This window comes from Sinocyclocheilus rhinocerous, unplaced genomic scaffold (assembly GCF_001515625.1).
Source record: "Sinocyclocheilus rhinocerous isolate Xijiao unplaced genomic scaffold, SAMN03320098_v1.1 scaffold636, whole genome shotgun sequence".
NCBI lineage: Eukaryota > Metazoa > Chordata > Actinopteri > Cypriniformes > Cyprinidae > Sinocyclocheilus > Sinocyclocheilus rhinocerous.
The window spans coordinates 113,378-126,867 of record NW_015660893.1 but is presented as its reverse complement, the minus strand read 5'-3'; the positions used below and the strand labels follow the sequence as shown (position 1 = coordinate 126,867).

General features: G+C 36.7%; 2 protein-coding genes across 2 annotated transcripts in view; one reads left to right on the top strand and one right to left on the bottom strand.

Annotated features, from left to right (window-relative positions):
* The window catches only part of LOC107726083 (ribokinase), a 30,588-nt gene extending 22,262 nt beyond the window's left edge, over positions 1-8,326 (top strand). Inside the window, exon 9 of the mRNA XM_016535564.1 lies at positions 7,923-8,326. Coding sequence (XP_016391050.1) covers positions 7,923-8,096 — 174 coding nt within the window. The 3' untranslated portion in view covers positions 8,097-8,326. The remainder of the gene's footprint in view (positions 1-7,922) is intronic.
* Positions 8,327-8,639: 313 nt separating this feature from the next.
* On the bottom strand, positions 8,640-11,988 carry LOC107726084 (39S ribosomal protein L33, mitochondrial-like). Its single transcript, XM_016535565.1, has 4 exons — positions 11,865-11,988; positions 11,501-11,519; positions 11,047-11,153; positions 8,640-8,791 (listed from the first exon to the last, which is right to left on the bottom strand). Exons 1-4 carry the CDS (start codon positions 11,884-11,886, stop codon positions 8,742-8,744), a joined length of 198 nt encoding a protein of 65 aa, XP_016391051.1. The 5' UTR covers positions 11,887-11,988; the 3' UTR covers positions 8,640-8,741.
* Between the last annotated feature and the right edge of the window lie 1,502 nt (positions 11,989-13,490).

Sequence of the window (13,490 nt, the reverse complement as noted above, 5' to 3'; positions counted from 1 at the left end):
CCAATCGGTGTATGACATCAAAATACCTCGAGAGCATTTTGAAAGCATAAGGAACCGTCTGTATGGTATTTTGATGTCATACACCGATCGGTCTGCACATGCAAACAAAGCCAAAACCTAGATATTTTAGGCAATATAGAAATCCTGGCCAGGACGCGTCCTGGGAAAATGGCACGTTTGGTCACCCTAGTCTATTTGTAACTTTTTAAGCTAAATGCACACTGGTCAACTTGAAACACCTTGATAACAGGATGTCACAATCTGTTGTTGCTGAAAGTACTACATTTGGGTCTGTCACACTTTAGATGTGAAAGAGGGGTAATCTTTTAAACATGGATTCTGTCGCTTACTGAACCAAAAGACAATAAGTTCGCAGAAATCACCTAGACGTCATGGTCAACAATTGGTGTCTTGGTGTAGCATTGACAATATACTTATTTGTGTTTGCTGAGTAAAAAAAGAAGAGGATGCCACAAAAACGTTTTGACTAAATCATTAATTGGGTTGTAGACATTATGGCTTGTCAGTTCTTCAGCATGCATTTGAAGCGGAAAGAAGTTACGTGTTCACAACTGCTAGCTCATTGGTCATGGCAAGGCCATGAGAGACCGCCCATCAACAGCCACTTAGAATTCTCAACTCTTTGTCGTTCCCAGTGGTTGCAAAGAGAGATGGGCTGCTAGATGAGTGAGTGGGACTGCCAGATTCATGTTTGTTGTTGTTGTTTGAGCGCATGAAAATTCATTTAAAAAGATGTGGGGGTCGCTAACTTTAACAACTTTTTATTTAGCTTCTGACTCCCTTAAGGGGACATTACGCACATCTCAAAGGGATTGTACCATTGTGTCCTCAAGATAAAGGAACCCTTTCTTATGGACTAGAAGCAGTCTCAAGTTAAAAGGATCTTTTGGCAGTCTTTACAGCTTCACATCAGCTAGACACCCCTTCTGTGATCAAAAGCCGTGTGGTATGGCATTACATGAAAAGCACGGCAGACACTATTGCAAATCTGGAAAGGCAAATAAGTAAGTAGTTTTCCTCTGTGTGGCTACCCACCTATTCTATGATCATTCTCTTTCTTCCATAAATCTTACGAAGGCCTTCATATATTTAACACTGACCAAAGAACGTGATTCTATCTGTAGTCTACGTGTGTGTTCACTGAGACCAAGTTCTCTAACCTACAGCACACTCAGTTCAGATGAACTGTGGGTGGCCTGTGCTCTTGCATTTGGAGGTCAACCCAATTCCAGAACCTTGCCTTCAAGCCAGACAACACGGCTTGTAGTTGTTTCAGACAATCACAATCAGCCAAACTTCACCTCTATGAAAAGAGGCATAGAGGACCCACCACAGGGATCTTTACAGGAGAAGGTGGTGTGTATTTACCGGAAAGCACTGCATGCCTCCAACCGACATTGATGTCATCACACCAAGAGACTGTAAATGAAACCCACAAAGAAGAACCCACACTAAGCCGCATTGGACAGCAGCCATTCTTTTGAGGGAAACTATATCTCCTAGCAACATGTACCATGGTGACACTAGATGACCACTTAGACCCCCAAGTGTGTTTCTAAAAGATTAAAGATTTGACCATCAACAAACACTGAAGGTTGTACTGTATATCTCTTGGAATATCATTAGGTTTGCCTTCAAAAACACTCTTTAAGGTATACCAACCTTTTGGAAATTCTGATGGCTTGTGATCAGCAACAGAATAACAGTGTTTGTTAGGCTGTCTTTATGTTTTGACTTTGTGCAACCCACCCACTGGTCATTCACTCAGTGGTCATTCACTCAGTGGTCATTCACTCAGTAACCTCAGATGGACGTTTTTGGCATTGAAGTTTTGAATGCCATCTTGATCACATCATCTGTGAGTCATCCACTCCTTCCATTGTTTTTGGAGACTTTTACTGTATTTAACCAGTGGACTTGCAGAAGTACATTGTTGTTGTGATAAAATGTTGTTCTAACTGTGGTGAACATCCAGTTTTCCCAAGCTTTTTCTCCACTGGCCAAAATCATGGGCTACCACCAAATTAAATGTTAGTTTAGTATATCACATTCACAACTGACTTCAGCAGGCATTCGGAATCAGTTGCATTAATTTCCTTGTTTGCATATTTTCCACAGGAACACTGGTTTTATTGTGCACAATTCATCTATATTCCACAAAAAAAGACAAACTTGTCTTTGTTATCCTCACTGAACCAACTTCTTTCTTGGATGATGTGACCAATTCCTTTTATATTTCTGCCCCACCCCTTTACTGATTCTACCCACATAGCTCTATTCTGTCAGGACCTACTTTTCTTCTTCTATTTCACTTCCAATGGACAGTCAAGTCCCCGTCTACATTTTTCTTTTCACTTGGAAGTCCTTCAAATTACAGAAAAAAAATTGTTGTAAACACCGTTTAAAATTTTTGATTTACAATTGTGTATTGTTTCACAGTTTGTTGTAGTGCTGTAATGTTAAACAAGTTGCAGTCTTTGACTGACCACATCTAATAGTTTTGTCATATGATTGACTGACAGCTCTATATAACATTTACCAGAATGTGTCTGGGACTGTTTGGAAGCTACTGGGAGGAGCAGTAGTTGTCACCACTGATGCATCATGCTTCAGACAAATGTTGTCAGATGTCAGTCTTACTTGCAAAGTCTAATCATGCGGCCTGTTAAGACAAAAGCTGCCCTTTTAAAAGTGATTGATCATTTTTTTCAATGAAGAACTGGAAAACTTTGTTGTTTTTGCATCATGTTGTTGAAGTAAACCAAGTTTGTTTTTTTAAGTTCTTTTTAACACTCTTCACAATCTTTTTTTAAATACAGGTCATTCACACTGACTGTTCTGCAGCAACTAGAAGTAATACATTTTTACTGGCAGTTGGTGATACAATGTGGTAGGGTCAAAGTTCAGAAAATCTGAAAATTTTCTGGAAACAAAACAGCATATTTGATGGCAATGGAGCTGATCATTCATGATGTTAATTTGTAGGCCATTCTTATAGGTTTTTAGAATGGCAGTTTTAGATTTACGAGTCTTAAAGGGGTCCTATTATGCTCTTTTACAAAGTCTTATCTCCTTTTGAAGTGGACTTTGAGCTTTGTAACTTTGCAGTTTACAGATCTTTTTTATGCTCAAACAGCAACATTACAGACGAACTAAAGTTGAAAAAGTGAAAAACCATAATAGGACCCCTTTAAGGTCTGTGGTTAACATTACTTACACCGTTTGTTCAACATTAATTTTATAGTCATACCTCATGTAAATTTCAAAGATGCTTTGTTGTTGTTGTCATTTTTATGCAAGTTGCTAAAAGGACTGCAACAGTTGTCCAACTCATAAATCAAGTAAACTCATAGCCTTGTGCTATTGTCCTTATTTAGCAACTTGTTAGCATTCTAACACAGCAGCAGCAAAATTGATGTTTTAAGGTTAATGTTAACCATCTTTCTTTAAAAATATAAGTAAATAAATAAATCCCAGGAGACTACAAACCGAAGTGCTCTATGTATAGTTGTGCTGCCCACCCATAAATGTAATAGTAGGAACAGTTACTATGGCCAACTTGACAACCTCTAGCAATAAGTGCACCATTCCATCTTATTGGAGTAATAGAGGTGGGTGGAAGGTTTCATCTGAACAAGGTGGAGACATTACCTAAATTGAATGAGAATTTTTTTTCCAGAACTTTCCTCATGACCACACCATATGTTCAAATGCAGATGTTCTTCCATTTATCCAAACAGACAAAATGCATGACTTAAGCCAAACTGGGCAAAGGTGGACTGTGATCATTTTGTAATGGATTCTTGTCTGCATAGTTCACTTCATTCAGTCATCAATCAGTAGGGGAGTGCAGACAACTGTGGCCTATGGCCTTGTGGCTATATGGAGGAGACCGAAGGGACAGTCAGTGGTGTGTAATAAAGATTGATGGTTAAGAGGCGGGCCATTGAGATGAATAATCTGGTAGACTTGTGAGAACCAGTGACAGGGCGATCTGCGGTTAAATCTGAGCACGTCACTACATTCTTCTGTGCTTTCTCATCATAAATTCAACACCCGACATCACCCCTCCCCCCAGATCCCAGTTTACCCCCTTGCAGGCATGGTAAAACATGCCAGTGTCCTTATCAATTTCATACAAGTGGAGATAAAATTAAAAAAAGACAGCTTAGAGTGTATTTCTGATAACTCTGGGGGAAAAAATGTCCCTTTAAAAATAAAACAAAATTTGACCCCTTGATCAGTTTGTTAAAATATGCATATATATATATATATATATATAAATGTGGTTAATCACAGTTCTTTCATGATTTAAGAGGAGGGGCAAATAATTTTTCACGTAGGGAGGTAGGTTTGGACAGCTTTTTTCCCTTAATAAATTAAATCATAATTTCAAAACTGCAGTTTGTATTTACTCAGGTTATCTTTGTGTAATATTAAAATTTGTTTGATGATCTGAATCTTTTAAGTGTGACAAATATGCAAACAATTAAAAAAACAGGAAGGGGGCAAAAACTTTTTCACACCACTGTATGTATGTTTTTTTTTTACTTCGCTCAGAGTGATGAAAGCATTTAAATATGGCTTTTATTTTGTCTGATCTTTAACCACAACACACTCATAACATATCTCTCATAAACTCACACATATAGAACACAGACGTCCAATCTCATCAGAGTAGGCTGCCCTGGCTCCCCTGCCCTCTCTGGGTGACTCAGTGCTTAGCAGTGATCCACTCAGCGGGAGTCCGCCTGGCTGTGGTCTCCACGTGGCGGTCGGCCTGTTCCCGCGCACTTTGATGACCCATAAATCCTGAGTTGTTTAACTCTTTTGGATGCCCTGATCCCTCTTCCAGTAACTCTGTTCTTTCCCCACTTGTTAAAAACCAGGAGGAGGAGGGAATGGGGCCAAGTGCCAGATTTTATCTCAACGACTAGACAGGAGCAAGGCATGTTTCCATCAGTTTATTCTCAAAGAATGATGGCATGTCACTTTTTAAAAAGAAACTTTTTTGTGGTTATTTGGTCTGCCAGTAGTCCAAAAAAAGAACTGTCGTCATCTTTATAACAGTATGTGGCAATTGTGTTTATTTGTGACGACTATCTTTGGTCATTAAAGTGCATTAAATAGACGGTTAAAGTGTTTACCACGCTTTTCTCCAAGCATAGTGGTGTGAGTCACGAAGCCCAGCGATGCTCTGTGCTCCTTGGCCTGAATCCAGCGTTTTCTGCAGTGTCACCAAATCTCACTATTTCATACTAAACAACCCCTTGTTGTTCAGAGAATAGGCATGGAATTGCCTCAGCTCTGGTATTGCATGAATTGATTTTGTAATGGATTCTTGTCTGCATAGTTCACTTCATTCAGTCATCAATCAGTAGGGGAGTGCAGACAACTGTGGCCTATGGCCTTGTGGCTATATGGAGGAGACCGAAGGGACAGTCAGTGGTGTGTAATAAAGATTGATGGTTAAGAGGCGGGCCATTGAGATGAATAATCTGGTAGACTTGTGAGAACCAGTGACAGGGCGATCTGCGGTTAAATCTGAGCACGTCACTACATTCTTCTGTGCTTTCTCATCATAAATTCAACACCCGACATCACCCCTCCCCCCAGATCCCAGTTTACCCCCTTGCAGGCATGGTAAAACATGCCAGTGTCCTTATCAATTTCATACAAGTGGAGATAAAATTAAAAAAAGACAGCTTAGAGTGTATTTCTGATAACTCTGGGGGAAAAAATGTCCCTTTAAAAATAAAACAAAATTTGACCCCTTGATCAGTTTGTTAAAATATGCATATATATATATATATATATATATAGCGAGAGAGAGAGAGAAGTTCAGATGGATTCTGATCAAATTCAGTTATTTAAAATGATATTTCACAATATTAATGTTTTTACTGTAGTTAATTGAATAAATTGAGCATAGGAACCTTGAATTGAATCGAGCCTTTTTTTTAGCATAGGAGACTTCTTTCAAAAAACAAAAACAAAAAAATTAGTTTTTGTTACCAACACACACATACATTTATATGTATATAAACTAACAAATACATGGTTGCGGTTAATTATATATATATAAAAAAGATTTAGGCAGGGTTTTTTTTTTTATAAATCCTGAGTTGTTTAACTCTTTTGGATGCCCTGATCCCTCTTCCAGTAACTCTGTTCTTTCCCCACTTGTTAAAAACCAGGAGGAGGAGGGAATGGGGCCAAGTGCCAGATTTTATCTCAACGACTAGACAGGAGCAAGGCATGTTTCCATCAGTTTATTCTCAAAGAATGATGGCATGTCACTTTTTAAAAAGAAACTTTTTTGTGGTTATTTGGTCTGCCAGTAGTCCAAAAAAAGAACTGTCGTCATCTTTATAACAGTATGTGGCAATTGTGTTTATTTGTGACGACTATCTTTGGTCATTAAAGTGCATTAAATAGACGGTTAAAGTGTTTACCATGGTTTTCTCCAAGCATAGTGGTGTGAGTCACGAAGCCCAGCGATGCTCTGTGCTCCTTGGCCTGAATCCAGCGTTTTCTGCAGTGTCACCAAATCTCACTATTTCATACTAAACAACCCCTTGTTGTTCAGAGAATAGGCATGGAATTGCCTCAGCTCTGGTATTGCATGAATTGAATTCTGTCTTTTTGTTTATGTGGCTCAGTTTGCACCGCAGCTCATAAGCAACTACTTAGCAACCAATGGTTTGGGACAGAAATGAGAATATTCCAAAAATATAGTCTATTTTAGGGTGACCATACGTGCCATTTTCCCAGGACGCGTCCTGGCCAGGATTTCTATATTGCCTAAAATATCTAGGTTTTGGCTTTGTTTGCATGTGCAGACCAATCGGTGTATCTTTAAAAATAAAACAAAATTTGACCCCTTGATCAGTTTGTTAAAATATGCATATATATATATATATATATATATATAGCGAGAGAGAGAGAGAAGTTCAGATGGATTCTGATCAAATTCAGTTATTTAAAATGATATTTCACAATATTAATGTTTTTACTGTAGTTAATTGAATAAATTGAGCATAGGAACCTTGAATTGAATCGAGCCTTTTTTTTAGCATAGGAGACTTCTTTCAAAAAACAAAAACAAAAAAATTAGTTTTTGTTACCAACACACACATACATTTATATGTATATAAACTAACAAATACATGGTTGCGGTTAATTATATATATATAAAAAAGATTTAGGCAGGGTTTTTTTTTTTTGTGCAATTTTCATAATGCATCAAATGTTGTACTGTTGAGTTTGAGTCAAGATATGACTTGGACTTGTTGTCAAGCTACATTAGATTCACCCAAAAATAAACATTCACAGAGTATACTGAAATTAAGTAGGAGAGCAAACAAAAATGCCCACACACAAAAATAATGTCACGCTGCATGTCTCAGCAAGTGCTCAACTCACAACAGAAGACCTTCACAAAGACTTTCGAGGCAGAAGGCGACCCTACATCACTGACAGAGGTCAAGAAAAGCTTAAAGCATGCGTGTTGTTTCACTCTGACCCTTGTGACCTGTGCCAAAGTCAGCATCTACAGACTTACTCACATGCCTTGCACAACGGCAAACACACATGACTCAGCACACAAATAGAGAATTAAAGTCATGTCGTCACCATTAAATATTATCACGAGCAATTGGTAGTTCAATATTTATTTTAAGATTGACTCAATAAAATTTGTACATTGTGGTGCCATTTGTTTCCCAGATTTGTTTTACAAGTTACAACCTTTGGACGTACTGGCATTGACAAGTATGACGGCACCCCCTGCTGTCATATTTGTTTCTCCAAGTAGTGATGCAAAGTTCAGTGTTCTTCTCTTCCGCATTATAAGCATTAATCTAAATGCCACAAACTGAACTGGAAATATTTCTTAACAGGGAGCAGGCGACAGCTTCATTGGTGCTCTGGCTTTCTACATGGCCCATTATCCCACAATGCCACTGGAAGAGATGGCCAGGAGAGCCAACCTTGTCGCAGCCGTGTCTGTACAAACTGTCGGCACTCAAACGTCTTTTCCATTTCAGAAGGATCTGCCAACTGAACTGTTCTGAAGGTGACCCTTGGCTTCAAAACAACACCATTAATCTGTGCACAGTGTCCACACAGAATTATTGTTTGTATAATAAACAATACCATGTACTGGAGAATTCCAGATAATGTAATTTCCAGGCATTATTTGTAAATGACGTCATATAAAATGTTTAAATATTTCTGAAAATAAAATAAAACCATGTCAATTTATGTAATAAAGTACAAACGGCAAATTAACTGCTATTATTTTTTTTAAACAATTATGAACACATTTTTTTCTGCTAAACACATTTTGTAGGATAATTATTCCAACAAATCCACTTCAGCCTAAAACAATCTGTCATTGAGTAGGTGGTTCATTGTTTGCAGTAGGTCAAAATTCTGACTTGGTACTAAAAAAGAAAACAAAAGAACCAAACAAATCCAACATAATACACTTATTGTAATGGCCTTAACAGCACATTATCCTGACAGGATGTACAGCTCATTTCTGGTCCCATTAGACCAGTCATCCACAGCTGCAGTGATGCAGGGTCTTTACTTTGATGTAAATCTTCTTCCTTCATAGTTGTTTAGTGACACTTGCATATGCTGGATGTTGATCAATCATCACAGTTGTTTTACGCCGATAACACTTTAAAAAGTCCATTTTCTCAGCCCATTTTTTAAAGAGATCGTATCTTCCTCTTCTCAATGAACAGAACATGTTTGTTCACTGTGGAGAGCAATGAAGAGGAAAACATTAAAACATTAACTGAAATATGAACAGAAAAGAAAAGAAAAAAAAACACATTAAAAACATTAATAAAGCGATCTATTTTAAAGACCCCACAAAATGGTAAAAAAAAATATATATATTTTGTATTTTGTGTTGATTTTGTGTTGTTTTAAAGTTGGAGCACAACATATCGAAGGTATATTTTGTCATCATCGTTTAGGAGTACACAACCTCAGTGGTTTTCAAGCTTGCATCCACAGAACACTTGAGAGAAAAAGATTTTATAAAATGTATTTTGCATCTTAAATTAAAGTGCCCCTATTATGGGTAATGAAAGGTTCATATTTTGGTTTTGGGAGTCCCCAACAACAGGTTGACATGCATGCAAGGTCAAAAAACACTTTCATTGTCTTATAATATGTATTTATTTTTTACCTTACTTGCTCAACGACTCCCAAACGATTCGCTCAACGATTCGTTTTTCCGAACCCCTCCTTTGCGTGACGCTAATCTGCAGTGATTGTTCCGATTGGTCGATTTCATTTCCGTTTCATCATGCCTGATAAAACGGCGTTTGTGAGCGCAGTGCTGCTTTGTTTACAGCCTTACCGGGGAAACCGCTATTTTTACCGCTCCAAAAGCGGCACCTAGTGGCAAATAATACATTTGCAATTTCATTCGGATCAACGTGAAAAGACCAACAAGTGGGCGGGCAATATGCTAATATTTCATGTTGACGTCAACATGAAACGGCTTGGGATTCGTTTTAAAAACGACTCGTTTCAATGATTCAGAGTCGACTTTTTCTTTTGAGAGACAATAACTTTATACACGGTGCACTTTCAGATTTAAAACTTTGCAGGATGTTTTCATTCACTTAGAGCTGTGTTACGCACTACACGAAAGGTAATTTTCAAAAATCCATAATAGGGGCACTTTAATATATTTATTAAATGTATGTAAGACAATATTTAAAGTCCTCATGAAATCTAAATTTACAATATTTATTTTGTTAGCGCACATTGTTAGTCTTAAAGTGAACAATTAATCCGGGCAAATTAATCCACTGAAAAAAAAAGAAGTTTGTCTTGGTAATCTTTCATCAAAATCTGATCATTTGCTTCTGCTCTGGAATGGCATTCCTTCTCTGATGACGTCAGTTTGACGGCTCGGGCAGAATATGCTTAACCATGCCCCTCCATGCCCTCTATGCAATATTCCGTTTCATTTGGAAATACGTCACTATACTGAACTACAGTCGGCAGCAACGTCCGGTTCACTTGGACTTTAAAACATTTACCAAATATTATTACCTTGCCTTTCTGCTTTCTAAAAGGCACATTACGAGTTCACAATTATTTAGTCTATTGACAGTCCCAGAAAAAAAAAACTAAACCTTCATGTGTTTGGAAAAATATTGAGGTGAAACTTTACAATAGATATCACAGGTTTAATTTGTTATTAACATTAGTTAATACATTAGCTAACATGAACTAGCAATGATCAATAGGCTACTTCTACAGCATTTAGTCAATGTTAATTTTAAAAGTTACTAATACTTTTTAAAACAAAAGTTGTATTTGTTGATAACATTAATGAATGCACTGTGAACATGAACAAACAATGAACAATTATATATTTTTTACAAACATCACCAAAAATAAATGAATCCTTTAAAATATATATTGCTCATTGTTAGTTAGCTAATGTCAGCAAATGAAAAGTCTTACCAATTGTTCATGTTAGACAGTGCACTAATGCTAACAGAAACAACTTTTGATTTTAAAATGTATTAATAATACTGAAATTAGCTAAATGAGATGAATAAATAAAGTATATGTAGTGTTCATTTTAGGTTAACTGTAGCTAACCAATGTAACAAATGAAACGTTAATGTAAAGTGTTACCAATATTTATTTACAAGTGTTTGTTGTGACAGACATGCTCACTAGGGGTTTAAAGCAATATTCTCTGTAAAACAACTGTAGTATGACATTTATTGCAAATATTAATTCAAAGGGTTCAGGCTTCAGATTTCTTTTAATAAAAAGGTTTCTGGTTTCTATCGATGCAATACAAAGTGAATGTTTTTAAATAGAAACTGATGTGAAATTATTATTATAATTATGTAATTTTTAAAATGTATAAAATCAATGTTTTATCACACACACAGTATAAAGAGGTTTTTTTGGGGGGGAAATCAATTCAGAGTTTGCCATTATACTTACAATGACAGAAAAAGTTCACCTCACCTATGGGGTCATGCTTTCGCAAAACCAGTTTGTCCCTCAATCGGCCCCTCTTCGTGTTAAAACAGTAACCTGTGCCAGCTGCACTCACCATCTGAACCAGCAAAGTCCTGAAACACAAGAAGCCACAGGTAAATACAAAGCACTAACTTCAATGTGTCTGTCATAAAACAAGACATTAAACCAAGGAACAGGAACAATTTTTTTTTTAAGTGTAACTATTAAGTGTTTAACCAGACCTACCAGAATAAACTGTTAAGTTGTTAAAGTTAACAATTGTATAATGTTCAGCAGCAGAACAAAAAGCAATATTAGACCGTGAAGTGTATTATTCTGTATGCTCTCCGTTTGAAATTTAAGAAATTTAATCATATACAAGTGCTCAACATGGCAGCCGTGTGTCTTGCATATTAGTGCAGCAAGTAAACAAGTGCAATGAAGATGTGGGAATACTCACTTAGATTTGCTCTTGGCAACTAGATTGAGAAATAATTAAAGAGGAAGCAAAACAAAAAAGTAATTAGTACTGACATCTAACATTGTAATGAATAATATGATGCACGTATGTACGTGTTTATTAATACAAAATCACCAAGTAACATCTAAAACAAATATTTGTCGTATATAGTGGTAAATTATTTTATTAATATGCAAATATGATACATTTATACATGAAACTACTGGCTAGTTATTAGCCGCTACTCAATGCATCTGTTCTGCAGTCTAACGTTACACGTTTTGCCCGCAGTTATGCTGACAATGACGTTTTGTGGATATTTTTAGTAACATATTGTAGATATTATCATTATAGGTGTACTCACAGTTTACAGTAGTGAGAAACATTCTTATTCTTCTATAACAGTTCAGAAGTAACCGCTCCGAAATGTCACATTGAGCTCCTCTGACTTGAAGTTTCCGGCTAAAGCGCCAATGCTTCCGGTGTCATGTGCGTCATCGGGACTTTGATGGAACTAAAGTAATTTCGCTTATGGGTTAGCGTGGTTCTACATATGTTATGTATGTCTTTAACATGTGGATATGAAAGGTGAATATGTGAACATAAAAAGCGTATGAAAGAAAGAATGAGTGAATGATGTCACACTTAAAAATACTTAAAATAAATATTAATAAAAGTATTTTCATTTATATACTTTTAAGTCACTCAGATAGGGGGTGGCTAGGACATCCAGATGAACCCCTTCTGCAAATACAATGAATTAAGTGTCTATAGGCAAAATATTAAGGTCAGTCTAATACTGATATAGAAAAGCTGAAAATGTAATGGTAAAACACCTGTGAAGTCTGTACTTTCCTATAGATAATAAAGCTTTATAAGTTTGTTTGTTTTTAATAAGTGGTTCTCAACTGGAGGGTCATGATGACCATAGAGGGCCTGCTGTTCTTATATGGGAAGAAAAACAAAAGTGAATCCAAATATTAAAATTTAACTAACTATACAGTTTGGATTGTAAAATGAATAATCATTTAAAATAAATTGGGGGGAAAAAAGCTTCACATATCTTTTTTTGTTCATGTCAAATTTTCAGTGCAGAATTGCAATGTATTAGACTTTATGTATTTTCATACTTCTTTTGTTAGATAGGCCTACTGTTTTTCACATACTGTATGTCTTTATTCATATCTGACCTCAACAGAGATTTCCATGTCACAGAAGGCGGAGACCCAATGCACAGCTATTACATAATCACCACAAACTAATGCTAGTATGTTGGGGCCTTAATATACAGTAGTTATAGTTATCTTTAAAGTTATCAGTCTTGGAGTGAACAGGACCTGGGGTAAATCACCAATGACAATATGAAATTTTAATAAAACTTTGCTGTGTATGCAGCCAAGGCATTTTTTTTTTAATTGGTGCTATATGACTAGGAGAAACAGAGGGAAAACGATATAGTTGTAAAAGTATAATTAATAAAAATGACAAAAACTGTCAAATATAAAAAGAGTACAGTATACAGTACATTGTAACAACACAAAGATGGTTGCATATTGGCAAAATTACCTTTTGAAGTCTGCCAAATGTGACAGCCCTGTTCTGTACACACTTGGAATGGTAATTTGGAGCATTCGGTCTTGTGTTTAAATACGGTTGTCAGTCCCACAACACTACAGTGTGTACGTGACCTTAACCGCGTGCTCTACTTGCTGACCATGCAGCAGCTCATATTCAAGATTTACTAATGTGGGAGGCAGCTTCTCTAGAAAGAAAGATATCTGGTAGGAGGGAAGCGATACTGCCAAAAGGAAGATCATCACAGGGTTCAGGAAATTAATTGTTGGATGGGCCACACTGCTACCAGCTGGCAGGATGTGTGTGAAATTGCCTGCGTCACTAGTTGATGGTTCTGTGGAGAGAGACCTTACAGTGGCAGAAGAAGTATTTCATTCAGCCTGCTAAATTAGCTCATGTCTTCCCAGATTTTGTT

Coding starts and splice junctions, on each gene's coding strand:
- LOC107726084 (XM_016535565.1), bottom strand. CDS start 11,886: ATGTTTCTCACTACTGTAAACT. Junction 8,792..11,046: donor GCGAAAGCATGACCCCATAG/GTGAGGTGAACT, acceptor TGCTCTCCACAG/TGAACAAACATGTTCTGTTC.